General features: G+C 42.8%; 1 protein-coding gene across 1 annotated transcript in view; it reads left to right on the forward strand.

Moving 5' to 3' along the window:
* The window catches only part of ASB10 (ankyrin repeat and SOCS box containing 10), an 18,737-nt gene extending 3,143 nt beyond the window's left edge, over nucleotides 1–15,594 (forward strand). Inside the window, exons 3-6 of the mRNA XM_074272187.1 lie at nucleotides 178–691; nucleotides 12,958–13,071; nucleotides 14,584–14,769; nucleotides 14,967–15,594. Of these exons, the coding sequence (XP_074128288.1) occupies nucleotides 178–691; nucleotides 12,958–13,071; nucleotides 14,584–14,769 (814 nt within the window). The 3' untranslated portion in view covers nucleotides 14,967–15,594. The remainder of the gene's footprint in view (nucleotides 1–177; nucleotides 692–12,957; nucleotides 13,072–14,583; nucleotides 14,770–14,966) is intronic.
* The last annotated feature ends 1,024 nt before the right edge of the window (nucleotides 15,595–16,618 follow it).

Here is a 16,618-nt window from a genome sequence, read left to right on the forward strand (position 1 = left end):
TCTCTCGTCCTCTCTCTCTCTCTTCTCTCTCTCTCTCTCTCTCTCTCTCTCTCTCTCTCTCTCTCTCTCTCTCTCTCTCTCTCTCTCTCTCTCTCTCTCTCTCTCTCTCACCCACACACCCACACCCACACCCACACACCCCCCCACACACACTCTCTCCCCCTCTGTGCCCCTCAGGTGTGCGGAGCTGCTGCTGAGGTTCGGCGCCCGCGTGGACGGCCGCTCGGAGGAGGAAGACGAAACGCCGTTGCACGTGGCTGCGCGAGCGGGCTCGGTGGAGCTGGCCGCCTTGCTCCTGAGGAAGGGGGCTTGCCCGGACGCCCGGGACGCCGAAGGCCGCACCCCGCTCCTGGCCGCCTGCTCGGGCCCTCCCTTCCCCCCCGCCGGGGCGGCCCCCTCCCGCTGTCTCCTCCTGTGCCGCCTGCTTCTCTCCGCGGGAGCCGACGCGGACGCCACGGACCACGACCGGCGGCGGCCCCTGCACCTGGTCTGTCGCCGCGGCGACGTGGCCGTGGCGGAGCTGCTGCTGTCGCGGGGGGTCAGCGTCAACGCCATGGACTACGGCGGCCACACGGCGCTGCACTGGGCCTTGCAGGGGCCGGCCGCCGCCCTGCCTTGCAGCCCGGAGCACGTGGTCCGGGCCCTGCTCAACCACGGCGCCGTGCGGATCTGGCCCGGAGCCCTGCCCAAGGTACCGAGGGAGGGGGCGCGGGGGGGCTCGGAGAGGCAGCGTGCGTGACCCGGGGCTGCGGCTCCGCTGGCCCGCCCCGGGAGCTGGGGGGCCGGTCCCTCGTTACCGAGCGCCTCCGTGCCCCAGCTCCGGCGCTCGCGCAGGGACGGGGCGGGGGGCGGGGGGAGCTGTGACTCTCCGGGAGGTTACAGGAGCCGGCTCAGTCGGCGAGCCTGAGGAGCGGCTTCTAGACAAACGCAGGGATCCAAAACCGATCCGGGCTCGGGAGAGCTCTCCGGGGAGGGAGGGCTGGCTGCGCCGGGGGCGTGCCCTCAGAAGGAGCGGGGCAGGGGGTGAGAGAGAGTGAAAGGCGAAGGTGAGGAGGGGTCGCTCTGAAAGCGGCCTCTGCTGTTTCGGGGGCGAGAGAAATAATGCCGGCCTAAGAGCCGTCTACCTCCCCGGTCCGGCCGGAAGTCTTCCGAAATAAGTCTGGAGAGCCGGGCGGAACACCGTCACTAAGCCCGAGGCTCGATAAGTGTGTGTGTGGGGGGGGGGGCATGGAAGGTTATTGAGCAGAGCAAGAATTGGACCTGTGCCTCAGGAAGACTTTCTCTCTCCCTCTCTGCCTCTCTCTTTGTACAATATAGATAGATGTAGATGAGTATATCTATATCTGTAGATGTGCATAGAGACACAAAGACCGAGAAGGGGGGCAGCTGTGTGCAGAAGGGTTTTAGTAGGAAAAAGGCTGGAGCAGGGAACATCCATCGGGAGGTACAGCAGTCCCTCCACTGAAGAAGGCCGGAGCTAGAAGGCGATGATGAAAGGAGAAAAGGGGCAGATATCAGAAATATTACAGAGCAGGTCTTCTTAAACTTTTTCCACTTGAGACTCCTTTTCAACTGAGATACTTTTATGTCTCCCGGTATATAGGGGTATAAAATATGTGTACAAATCAATATTTGTGGATAGTAAACCATGATTTCATAGCCCTCACATTCAATTATGAGACTCCACATGGGTCTGAGAAGTTTTGCTATAGAGAAATGATGAAACTAATTGGAGAGAAACTGGATCTCTGATTTCATTGGTAAGGAAAATTTCCTTTCTCAATACTGATTGGCACCTTTCTTTTTTTTCCCCTCTTTTTTTCAATTTTAAAATTAAAACTTTTTATTTACCAGATATATGCATGGCTAATTTTACAACACTGACAATTGCCAAACCTTTTGTTCTAATTTTTCCCCTTCCCCCCATGGCAGGTTACCAATACATGTTAAATATGATAGAGTATATGTTAAATACAATATATGTAGACCTGTCCAAACAGTTGTTTTGCTGAACAAAAAGAATTGGACTTTGAAATAGTGTACAATTAGCCTGTGAAGGAAATCCAAAATGCAGGTGGGCAAAAATAGAGGGATTGGTTCATAGTCATCTCCCAGAGTTCTTTTGCTGGGTGTAGCTGGTTCAGTTCATTACTGCTCTATTGGAACTGATTTGGTTCATCTCATTGTTGAAGATGTCCACGTGTATTAGAATTGATCATCATACAGTATTGTTGAAGTGTACAGCGATCTTCTGGTTCTGCTCATTTCACTCAGCATCAGTTCATGTAAGTCTCTCCAGGCCTCTTTGAAATCTTCCTTCTGGTCATTTCTTACAGAACAATAATATTCCATAACATTCATATACCACAATTTATTCAGGCATTCTCCAGATGATGGACATCCACTCATTTTCCAGTTTCTAGCCACTACAAAGAGGGCTGCCACAAACATTCTTGCACATACAGGTCCCTTTCCCTTCTTTAGTATTTCTTTGGGACATAATCCCAGTAGTAACACTGCTGGGTCAAAGGGTATGCACAGTTTGATAACTCTTTGAGCATAGTTCCAAATCACTCTCCAGAATGGCTGAATCTATTCACAATTCCACCAACAATGTATCCGTGTCCCTATTTTCCCACATCCCCTCCAACATTCTGCATTATCTTTCCCTGTCATTCTAGTCTGATTGGTACCTTTTCTGAAATGTAGTCTTAGAGAATTGCTGACGGTGCTGAGAGATGAAGTGACTTCCCTAAAGTCATTTAGCCATGGTATTTCAGAGGTAGATCTGGAAACACATTTTCCTGATTCTAAGGCCACTGCCTCTTGAAAAGCTTCAACTGATTTAATATGGGAGTTAAAAGAGAGTGTGTTGGGCACATAGAAGGTGCTTATAGAATTGAATCAAGGTTGCTTTCCTGGTCATTAATAAGACCATCATTGGGAAGATAATGGTATCCTTAACAGAGACGGGAACCTTTGGTGAAGGAACAGGTTTAGGGGAGGAGATAATGACTACTGTTTTGGACATGTTGAGTTTGAGATGAATATGGATCATGCCCAAGGAGATTTCCATTAAGCTACTGATAATGTGGGATTGAATTCAGGAAAGAAATTAAGGTTGGATTAAGATTTGGGACTTGATTGTGTAGAACAGAGTTTGCAAAAGAAGAAAGAGGTCAGGATATGGATGATGGTCCAACAAAAGAGACTGAGAAGAACTGTCAGACTGGCAGAAGAACCCAAAGAGCCATGTCCTTAGGAAGCTGGGGAGTGTGAGAGTCCAGATTTAGGGGAGAGCATAAGAACTGAGAACTATTTTATTTTTTTCTCTTTCAAATATAAAATATATTATTTATATATAATATATATAAAATATAATTCTGTTTCAAATATAATTTAATTAAATATTTTAATATTCTTTTTTAAAAATTTGAGTTCCAATTTCTCTTTCTCTTTTTGAACCCTTCCCCACCCCTTGAAAAGATAAGCAATATTATATCAATTACATACACAAAGTCATGCAAAATATATTCCCATATTAGCCATATTGCAAGAGAAAATATACATACAAAACTAGAAAAATGAAGAAAGTGGAAAAGTATCTGTACTCATAGCAGGTAAGAGGTCATGGGTATCATTGGAGAGAACAATTTTAGAAGTCTAGTGGGTTTGGAAGGCAAATTGAAAGGGGAAAAATGAATGGGGTTTGAGGAAATTAAAGGACATGAATGTAAACATCTTTTTTCTTTGGGGTTTGGCCATGAATGGGAGGAGAAATATTTGACAACAGCTTGAGGGGATGAAAGACTATAAACTTTTTTTTTTAAATGTGGGAGACTTAGTCATGGTTATAGGTAACAGGGAGAAAAACAATAGATAAGGAGAGACAAGCTGAAAGAGAGGAAAAAATGATTAATGGGTTAATATTTCTAAAGAAATTGAAGAGATGGGATCCAGGCCTTTAATGTGAGAAGGGTTACTTCTACATAGAGTGATCTAAAATAGAATAGTCTGTGTAAAGATGGCACTTATGAGTTGTGAAACAGGGAATATGAGATGTGAGATTAGAGGTTGGGCAGGAACGATAGATTTGAGAATCATTAGCATAGATATGATAATTGAATGCATGGGAACTGATGAAATCACGAAATGAAGCAATAGAGAGGGAGAAGAGGGCCCAGGATAGAACCCTGCGGGACACCCATTGTAAATGGGCATGAGAATAGGACACAGGATATCGAGAAGTCTGATGGCCAGGAGGAGAATCAGGAGAGTGGAACCCCAAAAACCCAGCGAGAAAAGAGCATCAGGATGGTGGACAGTGTCAAAGGCTGCAGAGAAGTTGAGGAAAATGAGGACTGAGAAAAGGTCATTGGATTTGGCAACTAAGAAATCGTTAGTAACAGTGGTGAGAGTGGTCTCTGTGGAATGATGATATTGGAAGCTGGATTGTGGAGGGTTAAGAAAAGGTGATAGGAAAGTGGGAGTACCTCTGGTAGATGGCCTTTTCAAGGGGCTTGGACATAAAAGGCAAGAGTTCTAGAATGATAGAATGGATAAAAGGACCAAATAAGGGTTCCTGAAGGATGAGGGAGATGAAAATGTTTGTAGGAGGTAAGAAAAAGGGAACAATTGAAAATAAGTGCTGGAGAAGATAAAACAGGATGAGATGGATTGTGCAGGTAAAGGGATTGACCTTGGTAAGGTATTCTGTATGTGAAATAATGTCAGAAAGCATATGAGTGACATGAGATGAGGAAAAAGGGGAGAAATAGAAGGCATGGTAATTGGCCCCAAATTTTCCTGTAGATCATGAGACTGAGTATTCAGCTGAGAGAGTTGTGTAATGTAAATTTGTAGTGGACCCAATCAGAATAGTTTCATAATTTTTTCCACTTTGATTTAGCAGCGAGAGAATGATCCAAGGCTGGCACATGGCAGGGCCCAATTGGCAAGGTGACCAAAAGCCTTAAGAGTCAAAAAAAGAGGAGCATATAGAGTTGAGATGGTATGTGTGCAAAGAGGTCAAAATGATAAAAAGAGGAGAGAAAGTGGCAAGTGCATGCAGGGGCAATGGCCTAGGAGAGAACTGAGGAATTGAAGGATTGGAAATCATAGGAAATCATGGTGGATGAAGAGTAAGGTTTTGGTAAGGGAAGGTAGAGGAACTGGTGGAAAAACATTAGATTATGGCCTGATAAGGAGATTTTGGAATTCTTTCTCTCGCCCACCCCCAGCCAATTGGGGTTAAGTGATTTGCCCAGGGTCACACAGCTAGGAAGTGTTGTGTCTGAGTTCACATTTGAACTCAGGTGGTCCTGTTTTCAGGGCTGGTGCTCTATCCACTGCGTCACCTAGCTGTCCCAGATTTTGGGATCCTTGAATATGGAGGTAGTGTATTATGGGTGATGGCACAATCAAAGATCATCAATGTAAGTTGTGAAAGTAGAATGAAGGACTAGGTCATGGGAAATGAGTAGGTTGAGGAACTGAGTGATAAGGATGTTTGAAAGAGAATGAAAATGTATGTTGAAGTTTCCTAGTATGAAAGTAGAAATCAAAAAGAAGAGAAAAACTGCATTTTAATTAACATAATAAGATAAAGCATTTATTTATAATATAATATTTATAACATCACATATATATAATCTATAATGTACAAATATAATGATACAAGCAGCCATTTATATTTATGTAATAAAATAATTACTCATCAAATGCCTACCACATGTCAAGTACTATATTAAATGTTGGGTATATGAAGAAAAGTTAAAAAACAGCCCCTGCTCTCAATGAGTTCCCTAAAGGTGGAGAGAGATGCAAACAACAGTGTACTAACAAGATATAGACAATTTTCTCCATAAATGTAGAAGGTGGAGACATCTTCTAAGAACAGAGTAGATTGGTTCTGGAGACTTGATAAGAGAACTTTTAGAATATTCACTGAAGGGAATAGAATTAAGAATTCAGGAAGAATAAACATTTTGCAGGGTAGCAGTGATGGCTCAGTTGAGATTAGATTACTAGTGAACCCACTGGACAGAATTGATGACTTTCTTCAAAGGGATTTGGCAGCCTTCTAATAGGAGTGGAGAATCCTAATGATGTGGGTAATCCAGGGTTGAAAACTGGCATGTGGAAAAAGGATGGAAAGATAAGATAGCCATGGCATGGAGGGTGAAGAACAATGTGGTTTAGCTGAATTGGTTAACTATAGGATCAGGCTATGAAGATCAAAGAAAAATGAGGTTAAAGGAAGAGATGGAGGGACTAGAGATTGTTGTGAAGCTAAAAATGTTTAGAGGGAATGAGAAAGAGACAGACAGAGATACAGAGACCAACACAGAGAGAGGGAGGAGGCAGAAAGGTGAGGAAGAAGAGAAGGAGAGGAGGAAGGGAAGGAGAGAGGGAGATGGTTATTATTGGAGAGAGGAATTATGAAGGTGCTATAGTTATGAGTGATGACTAAATCTTAGGTATTCGTTAAGTGTCTAGGGTGGAGTGGAGACATATATCATGAGATTTAAAGAGGTCAATGTACTGACAAGCCAGGAAATTTACAGACATATTGAAGTCCCACAAGTATTAGTGGCAAGGGTTGGGGTGGACAAGACTGAGCTAGGTACTGATTTTCTTTAGAATGAAAGGACAATGGGGCAGCATCAGCCTTAGAGTCAAGAGTACCTGAGTTCACTTATTAGCAAAGGAAGGAAGGAAGGAAGGAAGGAAGGAAGGAAGGAAGGAAGGAAGGAAGGAAGGAAGGAAGGAAGGAAGGAAGGGAGGGAGGGAGGGAGGGAGGGAGGGGGGAAGGAAGGGAAGGAAAGGAAAGGAAAGGAAAGGAAAGGAAAGGAAAGGAAAGGAAAGGAAAGGAAAGGAAAGGAAAGGAAAGGAAAGGAAAGGAAAGGAAAGGAAGGAAGGAGGGAAAGAGAGAAGGAAAAAAAAGTAACTCAAGTAGATTATAGAAAAAAGGATTTGAATAGATGGGTAGAGAAAACCTCAAAGAAGGAGAGACAGATGAGGGGGGTGGAAATGGAAATGGAAGTAGCAATAGTAAGCAAAGAGCTTTCTAATTCCTCGTCCTGGGATTTCAGAGAACCTACAGTGTGCTCAGGAATACTGTATCATCCAAAGAGAGGCAAATTTTTGTGAGTGTAAAAGATGATAGAAAGAAAAAGAAAAAAAGAAAAAGAATGAACAGTTATAGGATGAAGGGAAGTTTGGTGATGAAATGGTTCCCAAGGACTCAGTGGAATGAATGGGAAGGCAGATGGGAAGGGGTAGGGTTGAGTTGGATAGGGATAAGAAAAGACTTTTGATCTTAAGATAACGGTTTGTTCCTTGTAGGAAAGGCACTGAATTGGGACCCTGGAGCAAAACTGAGATATAGGGCAGCTGGATGAGCTAAAGTATTGGCCTAGAGTCAAGAAAACCTGAGGAGAAGGAAATAACAAATCACTCCATTATCTCTGCCAGGAAAGCCCCACATGAGGCCACGAAAGTCGGATGTGACTGAATGGCAACAATCTCTTCCTAATCCAAAGTCTCAGGACGGTATACCAAACGGCTCTCAGAAAGATATGAACCCCCAGATTTTCTTCCTCACTGGAGAAAAGAGCATCACGTTTCTCCCTCAGACTGTCAGATCTGAATTTTTGACCTGCTTCTGTGCTAGGCCCTTCTGCTTCTCTGACCTTTTCAGTGATCCTGGCCTATATGCCCATACTAGGGGTTCATGCTATTATCCTTCCTATTGGAGGCTTTTAAATAAATAAAGGGCTGGAGCAGACAGAGCACCAGCCTTGGGGCCAGGAGGAACAGAGTTCAAATGTGGCCTCAATCATTCACTAGTTGGAAGATATGAGTATTCTCTGCCCACAGATTGTTTACAGTCTAATTCGAGGAACAAGACGGACAAAAAATAAATAAATAAATAAAATAAACAACTGATGCATCAATAAACATTTATTAAGCACTTACTGTATGGCAGGCATTGTGATAGACACTAGGGTTATAAAAACAAAAATCCTAAAAAAATTCTAAACTTTCCTCATTTTACACGCTAGCGACGTTCAAAAAGAAGATGTCCAGTGAGGGACAGCGCAGTCACTGAGGGAAGGGCACATGAGCAGCTGCCTCAAAGAATTAGATAACCTACCTGTGAAATGAGTAAGGGGTATATGCAGGCAGGGGAAATTCCAGGCAGACTTGGATGTAAATTCCTGAGGGGAATTAAGTGGGACAGGTAGGATAGATCCAAGTTAGAGAGGACCAGGAAGGGGATTTTGTACTTGACATAGCAAGCATTAGGGAGCCATTGCAGGTCCTTGAGCAAGGGGATTGCATATTTTAAAAAGTATTAGGAAGATTAGTCTGGTAGTAAGAGTAAGACTATGGAAGAGAAATGGACAAATTATACATATTCTAGGGTGAAAAGGAGAAATTACATGTTTTATATGGTAACCATATTTCTTAAATATCACAACAATGTAGAGGTAGTTAGGTGGTGCAGTGGATAGAGCATTAGCCTTAAAGTCAGGAGGTCCTGAGTTCTAATCTGATCTCATACACTTAACATGTCCTACCTGTGTGATCCTGGGTAAGTCACTTAACCCCAATTGCCTCAGGGGAAAAAATAGATATATAAAACTCACAAATTGGATGGTCCCTGCCCAAGAGCTAATCAATACCTGTCCTCTGAGAGTTTATAATCTAAAGTAACTTGACATAAAAATAGCAGACTGACACACTTTTTGTGCATTCATCCAGCAATTATAGATTAGTGCTCACTGTGTACTAGAGCCTTGAGAATACAAAGACATGGCTCCTGTCCTCAAGTAGCTTATAATCTATTATAGGAAAAATAAGGCAAATGAATGTATTTAGGGCTGAAAGGGACTTTATAGATCATTTAATTGTTTGTGCTTGGATTAAGTGCTTGGATATTAAATCATTTGATCCAGGTTAACAGAAAGGAGCAGAGCCAGACTTTCTAATTCCAGCTGTCTATTATATTATACTGCCTCTTGTCCACAAGGCATTAAGGGATGATATGGAGAGTGAGATGGAGGAGAACATTCAGTGATCCTCCAGGTAAAGGCAAAGCAAAAAGAGGGCTGGATTTGGAGCCGGGAAGGCCTCTGAGCCTGGGCTAGTCACCTTAATTTTCTTACTCAGTTTCCTTTTTTTGTAAAATGGAGATGATGATAATAATAGCAACTACCTCAGAGTTGTTTACAAAGATCAAATGAGAAAATATATATAAAGTGACCGATAAGTGCTGGCTATATTTTGAAGGAAGCAACATCAGAACTTACAGCTTTTGTAAATGTCCTCACTTTGCAAGGTTAATTTTTAGTGATTTTCCCCCCTTTTTCTCTTTAGTTTTTTCCCAAGTTGGCTGTACTTGTATATAGTGCTTGGATAGTGACAGGAAGGAAGTCAAAGGGCTTAGTGCTTTGGCCGTGTCTGCAGTGTGATAGAAGCTTTTTGATCTGGGAGAAGTGGAGAGCATTAGGAAGGGATGGCAGGCCCAAAGGGAGAGCTTCCAGGACCTTTGGTTTGGGCCTTACTGGCCTGTCCCCAGCCCCCCCATTCTTCCCTCCCACCCTAACTGTAACACTCTCCTGCCTCCCCCTTTCCTCTCTCACAAACGGTTAAGCATCTGTCTGGATTCCCAGGCAAGACCAAATAATTAAACAGCCCGAGAGTTCGGCAGATTGGTCTCCCCTTTGGGAAAATACAAGAAAATCAACAATTAACACTAATTAATCTCCTATTAACACCAGATAATTAGGAGACAAGCAATTCCCTGTAATCTGACAGAGGCTCTGACAGCTAATGATTCCCTTAGCCAAGAGGGTGGGGGAAATGGTCGGGCTCAGGCCAGCTGGGAAAATTGACAGGAGATGAATGGGCATAAGCTCCACCCTGTCCCCCTCCCCCATCCAGCCTGGGAGTCCTCCGTCTTGCTTTGCTAATGTCCAGACCTGGGACTTTCAAGGAGTAACCCACTGTCCCCCCCTGACCTTAACTAGTTCTGAGCCTCAAGTCCCAGGGGATCAAAAAAGAAGGAAGGTCTGTTTCCCCAAATCTCCAGATCCTTTCCCCTGGCTTCCCAGAAAATCAAGGAAAGTGGGACCACCTTTAACTGGAAATCAGGAGCTTGTGTGCTATTCCTGGGCAGTGAGATGGCACAGTGGGTAGAGATTTGGGCCAGAAGTCAGAAAGATTCATCTTCTAGACACTCACTAGCTGGCTGACTCTGCTCAAACTGCTTCACCCTGTTTGCCTCAGTTCCCTCAAATGTAAAATGAGCTGGAGAAGGAAATGGCAAACCAGTATCCTCTGCCAAGGAAACCCCAAATGGGATCATAAAGAGCCAGACAGGACTGAAAAAGGACAACAAATGCTATTCCTGGCCTTTCCACTAATGAGCTCTGTGACCTTGGACTTCACTTCTTTGAGAGCCAGTTTCTGTATCTGAAAAATGAAGGGTTTAAACTAGATGATGTATATGACTCTTTTCTCAGGATCTAGAGCTGGAAAAGATTCCATATACCTACTAACTATATGCGACTTGTCTTCCCTGAATCTCAGTTTCCTTAACTGTAAATTGGGGACAAAAATTACTGTACTATATACCACCCAGGGTGATTATGAAATCAGTGTTTTGTTAGATTTAGATGTCAGAGTTAGTACTATTATTCTGTCATTTGTAAGGTCAAGCTACCTTTTAAAAAAAATTTAAATTAATTTTTATAATTATAACATTTTCTTTGACAGTACATATGCATAGGCATTTTTTTTGCATTATCCCTTGTACTCCCTTCTGTTCCAAATTTTTCCCCTCCTTCCCTCCACCCCCTCCCCTAGATGGCAGGCATTCCCATACATATTAAATATCTTATAGTATATCCTAGGTACAATATATATGTGCAGAACTGAATTTTGTTGTTGTTGTTGCAAAGGGAGGATTGTATTCGGAAGCTAAAAATAATCTGGGAAGAAAAACAAAACAGTGCTCACAGTTTATACTCATTTCCCAGTGTTCCTTTTCTGGATGTAGCTGATTCTGTCCATCATTGATTAATTGGAATTGGATTAGCTCTTCTCTATGTTGAAGATATCCACTTCCATCAGAATACATCTTCATACAGTATCATTGTTGAAGTGTATAATGATCTCCTGGTTCTGCTCGTTTCACTTAGCATCAGTTGATGTAAGTCTCTCCAAGCCTCTCTGTATTCCTCCTGTTGGTCATTTCTTACAGAACAATAATATTCCATAACATTCATATACCATAATTTACCCAGCCATTCTCCAATTGATGGACATCCATTTATTTTCCAGTTCCTAGCCACCATGAAAAGGGCTGCCACAAACATTTTGTTACATACAGGTCCCTTTCCCTTCTTTAGTATTTCCTTGGGATATAAGCCCAGGAGTAGCACTGCTGGGTCAAAGGTTATGCACAGTTTTATAACTTTTTGGGCATAATTCCAGATTGCTCTCCAGAATGGTTGGATTCTTTCACAACTCCACCAACAATGCATCAGTGTCCCAGTTTTCCCACAGCCCCTCCAACATTCATCATTATTTGTTCCTGTCATCTTAGCCAATCTGACAGGTGTGTAATGATATCTCAGAGTTGTCTCAATTTGCATTTCTCTGATCAATAGTGATTTGGAACACTTTCATATGAGTGGAAATAGTTTCAATTTCATCATCTGAAAATTGTCTGTTCATATCCTTTGACCATTTATCAATTGGAGAATGGCTTGATTTCTTATAAATTAAAGTCAATTCTCTGTATATTTTGGAGATGAGGACTTTATCAGAACCTTTAACTGTAAAAAATGTTTTCCTAATTTGTTACTTCCCTTCTAATCTTGTTTGCATTAGTTTTGTTTGTGCAGAAACTTTTTAATTTGGTGTAATCAAAATGTTCTACTTTGTGATCAATAATGGTCTCTAGTTCTCCCTTGAACACAAACTCCTTCCTTCTCCACAAGTCCGAGAGGTAAACCATCCCATGTTCCTCCAATTTATTATGATTTCGTTCTTTATGCCTAAATCTTGGACCCATTTTGATCTTATCTTAGTATGTGGTGTTAAATGTGGGTCCATCAAGCTACTTTTTTTTAATAATAAACTGAAATTTGGGGAAAAGATTTTTGTTTTTGTTGGGACTCTTGTTCAGGTGTAGTTTGAATTAGAGCCAGGTTTAGATGTGACTATGTAGACACAAAAGTATCTAGGATGTGCTTTTCTGGGACAATGTATGGGATGAGGGGCTGGATCTCCCATGGCTCAACTAACTGCTTTTCCTTTTTGCTCTGGTCTTGTGATTTCCCATACCAGAAACTCCCTCCTTGCTCCTCTGAGTCTTGTCCAGTCTTCAAAGCCTTCCTCCTTCACAAAGATCCTCTGAAAGCATTGCCTTCTCTCTAGGGTATCTCTTCCCAGGCTTGTAGCAAATGCATCTTCCTATGGTTATCTTTTTCTACACAAGCCCAGTTTCTCTCAAATCAGCAAACATTTATTAGTCACCTAATCTGTATAAAGCACGGGTTAGTCCCATACACAGGTTCTGGGATTATAAACATAAAAGAGACAGAGACTCTAATCTCAAAGATCTTACATTCTATTCTCCAGAAGGGAGAAGGTGGAAAGAAATATAACATGCACACAGATAAGTGTCATACAAGATAGGGAGAGATGAGGTCAAAGGAAAAATGCAGACTAAATGCTTTGGGAAATTTTGAAAAGAGAGATAATGTGTCCAGTCAGGTTGATGGAAAGAAGGCTTCACTACAGAACCTATATAGGGCGGGGAAGTTGGCACAAGCCCTGCAGAAAGGAGGTGTAATAGTTGTGGGTTAGCAGTGGGAGGTATGTATGCTCTCTTTATGAAGACGCAGTTTGGTTTTTGCCTCTTTCTGTTTTCCTTCCCAGGTGCTGGAACGCTGGTGTGAATTTCCCCGGATAATTGAGGTTCTGATGAATACCTATAGTTTTGTAAAGCTGCCAGGGGATGCAGTGGACCTTATACCCCCCGAAGTCCTACAGGTGAGTCACAATCAAAGACTAACCAGGAGATGATTTAATCCTGAGAATACAAAACTGCTCAGCCCAGCCCCAAGGGAAACCTTCTAGAGTGGAGCTTTTTGGATTAATGGTTAATGGCACTCTGGGTATCAGAATAATGCTTCTAAATGGATTTTATATATATATAAAATTAGAAAGGAAACCAATCACATTGAAATGCAGTTCTCAAATATATATATATATATATATATATACATACATATATATATACATACATATACATATATATACATATATATATACATATATATATACATATATATATATACATATATATATATATATATATATATATGTATTTAAATAAGGCAGTAGGGCAGGTAAATGGTAATCCTAGAATCAGGAGAATCTTGAGTCCAAATCTGGTCTCAGACACTTACTAGTTATGTGACTCTGGACAAGTCACTTAACCCTGATTATTTCAAAAAAGAAAAACAAGTCAATTGACTTTGGATTAAGATTCCCTGATGGAGGTGGGGCACTGTTAAGTTCAGATTCTCCAAAGAGATTGTTAGTATTTTAGAGACAGAGAGCTTTACAAATCTAGGAGCGATCTTCACATAGAGACTCCATAAAACTGATCTCTAGAAACCCTCATGAATACTCCCTACCTGCAAAAGACTTTTTAAAATTCAATTGTATTTTATTTTTAATTGTGAATTCTCTCCCTCTCCCCCCCCCCTTTTTTTTTTTTTTGTCCCTGCACTGAGAAGTGAAGTATGGCCATGTTTCAATATGCCCTGAGTCCATAAGCTCTCTACCTGGAGCTCTGTAATGAGCTTCATCATGAGTCCTCCAAAATTGTGGTTGATCAGAATTCCTAGGTCTTACCCATACTATTGTTATTTTGTAAATTGCTCTCCTGGTTCTGCTCTTTTCACTTTATGGAATGATTTTGGTAGACATTTTCACCATTCCCCAAAATGAATGAATTCAATTCTAAATTCAAATCCCATCCCTTTACTATCTCCATGAACCTCTTCATCATTGGCCCTGAATTTTCTGCTCTGTAAAATATGGGCATAGAATATGTGGTCTCGGTGGTCCTCTCTAGCTCCAAGTTTTATCCCTTTTCCACCTTCCATGAACTGCTCCTTCCACCCCAGCTCGGTAATTTCTTTTTTTTTTTTTCCTTCCTATTTCTTCCATCTACTTTGTCAACATCTCTTGCATTTGTTCCTTTCTCTCTACTCAAGTGTTCTCTACTTTTGTTAGGTTTTTACTGCCTGTCATCTGGATTATTATAGTGACTGATCAGTCTGTTTCGAAGCTACCCCTTCTCTCTCTTTTTTTTCCTCCCCCTAAGGCTGGGGTTAAGTGACTTGTCCAGGGTCACACAGCTAGGAAGTGTTAAGTGTCTGAAGACCAGATTTGAACTCTGGTCCTCCTGAATTCAGGGCTGGTGCTCTCTCCACTTCGCCACCTAGCTGCCCCCAGCTCAGTAATTTCAAATTTCGTTCTGAACCATTCCAGAAGCATCAAGATTTCTACTCTTCCCTCTTCACCTTGGTGGGTCGGCCGAGATCCTTAAAGCACCTGAGTCGCCATGCTCTCCGATCTCACCTGGCTGGTTGCTTGTCCTGGGCACTGCCCCAGTTATCTCTGCCTCCTTGCCTCCTTCGCTATTTACAGCTGGACTTTGAGGATGTTCTCTATTAGGTGAGTCCTGGGAGCCATGGTCAGTCCGAGGCTGGCTGGGAGAAGTCCAGGGGTGAGATTGTGTTTTGGGGAGGCTGGGGAGAGCCTCGCCTAAGGAAGCAAGGGAGGAATGAAAGGGGCAAAGGAGCCTGACAGCGTCCCTGCATCTGTCTTTACCCTCATCTCTCCTGTTCAATATTCTCTCCATTATTACTAAGATTCCTGACAAGATTACCTGGAAAACAACAATTCATCCAGCCTGGCCTCCAGAGGGCCTCCCTGGCTTTGCTTCCTGGGTGCTGACGTCCAAGGATGTCCATGGCAGCCCAGTGACCAAATATCCTGAAAGCTTTTCATCTGCCTGTCCTTGGATCACAAGCCACTCTCACCTAGCCCCCAGCTTCCTCCTACAAGGCTTCTATCACCATTGACATCCCTCTCCCAAGGCCCTTCTACTTTCAGGTCTTCAGAGCAAGTAGTTTAGACTCTCTTGGGCCCCTTCCCCCCAACTCCTTTAGCCCAGGGGAAAGAATTTCTAGTTATATGTATTTATATTTCAAGTTATGGTGAAGGTCTACTCTGGCCCTGTAGTCCCTTGATGGAAAACGAGCCTGGTATTGTAGATAACTGATACTAGGAGGGCAGAGGGAGCCGGTGCTGCAAAATGAAGAGAGAGGAAGAAGGATGATAGAAGAGGACAAAAGAGACAGTCTGGGGGTGGTTCTCTTGGATGTCCAAGGGAGCTTTAGCTCAGTGCAATCTCTCCTTTCCCTGGTGCTGTGTTCCCCCACTTGCACATTCTCTTTAAACTCAATTTCTGGAAGTGCATTAAAATGTGCAACGTTATTGTCTCTATTGTCTCTCTCTCTCTGGGCTGGCTCCTCTGAAGCGGACATATGTATAAAAAGCAAGACCTAAGAAATCAAGGGCAGAAAGAGGGGGTGGTCATGAATCAGTCATTTCTCTTTGTGAGCCTGTTTGGAGGCTTTCTTGGCAAAGATACTGGAGGGTTTGCCATTTCCTAATCCAGCTCATTTTATAGATGGGGAAATTGAGGCAAATGGAGTGAAGAAACTTGCCCAGGGTCACAGGTTTTGAAGTTACATTTGAACTCGGGACGATGAGTTTTCTCGATTCTAAACCTGGCACTCTGTGCACTATGGCACCATGTAGCTGTCCACAGTCAGAAGACCTGGATTCAAATCTTGACATGGCCAGCTTCACACTGACTTGTGCACTTTGGGGCAAGTCATCTTACTTTTCTAAAGACATGTTTCCAAATGGGCAAAATAATGGTGTTTTTCTCTTGGGACCTTTCAGCTCTACAATCTCCCATTTCCCTTAAACTTTCAGCTCTTGTTTCCCCTCCCTCTTTCCTCTTTCCATTCCATCCCACAGATACCTCTCCTTTGATTTCCTGAAATTGTACAGAGGTGAAAGCTTGGGAGGAGTGAAGTTTGGATCAACACATACAGACAAGGACCCTGGGGCAAGCGGAGGATTTTAGAGGAAATGGGCAAAAGGACAAGAGGAGGATTTTAGAGAAAAGGAAAGGGCAGGAATAGAAGAAAAAAAGTGCTTAAGGTGAGCTTGGGGAAAGCTGGTTAGCACAGTGCATAGAAAGCCAGGCTGGCCTCAGACACTGGGTAGTCACTTAGTTTCCTCATCTGTAGTTACTATCTTAGTAACTTAGTAACTTAGTAACTCATCTGTAAAGGAAATGGCGAACTATTCTTGTATTTTTACCAAGAAAACCCCAAATGGGGTCACAAAGCATCAGACATGACTGAAAAAACCTAAATAACAAGTGATGAGCTTGGAGGAAAGTGAGAGAATGGAGGTGGGCAACAACTATAGAGGGGAACCTGGG

Source organism: Sminthopsis crassicaudata, chromosome 5 (assembly GCF_048593235.1).
Source record: "Sminthopsis crassicaudata isolate SCR6 chromosome 5, ASM4859323v1, whole genome shotgun sequence".
NCBI classification, from domain to species: domain Eukaryota; kingdom Metazoa; phylum Chordata; class Mammalia; order Dasyuromorphia; family Dasyuridae; genus Sminthopsis; species Sminthopsis crassicaudata.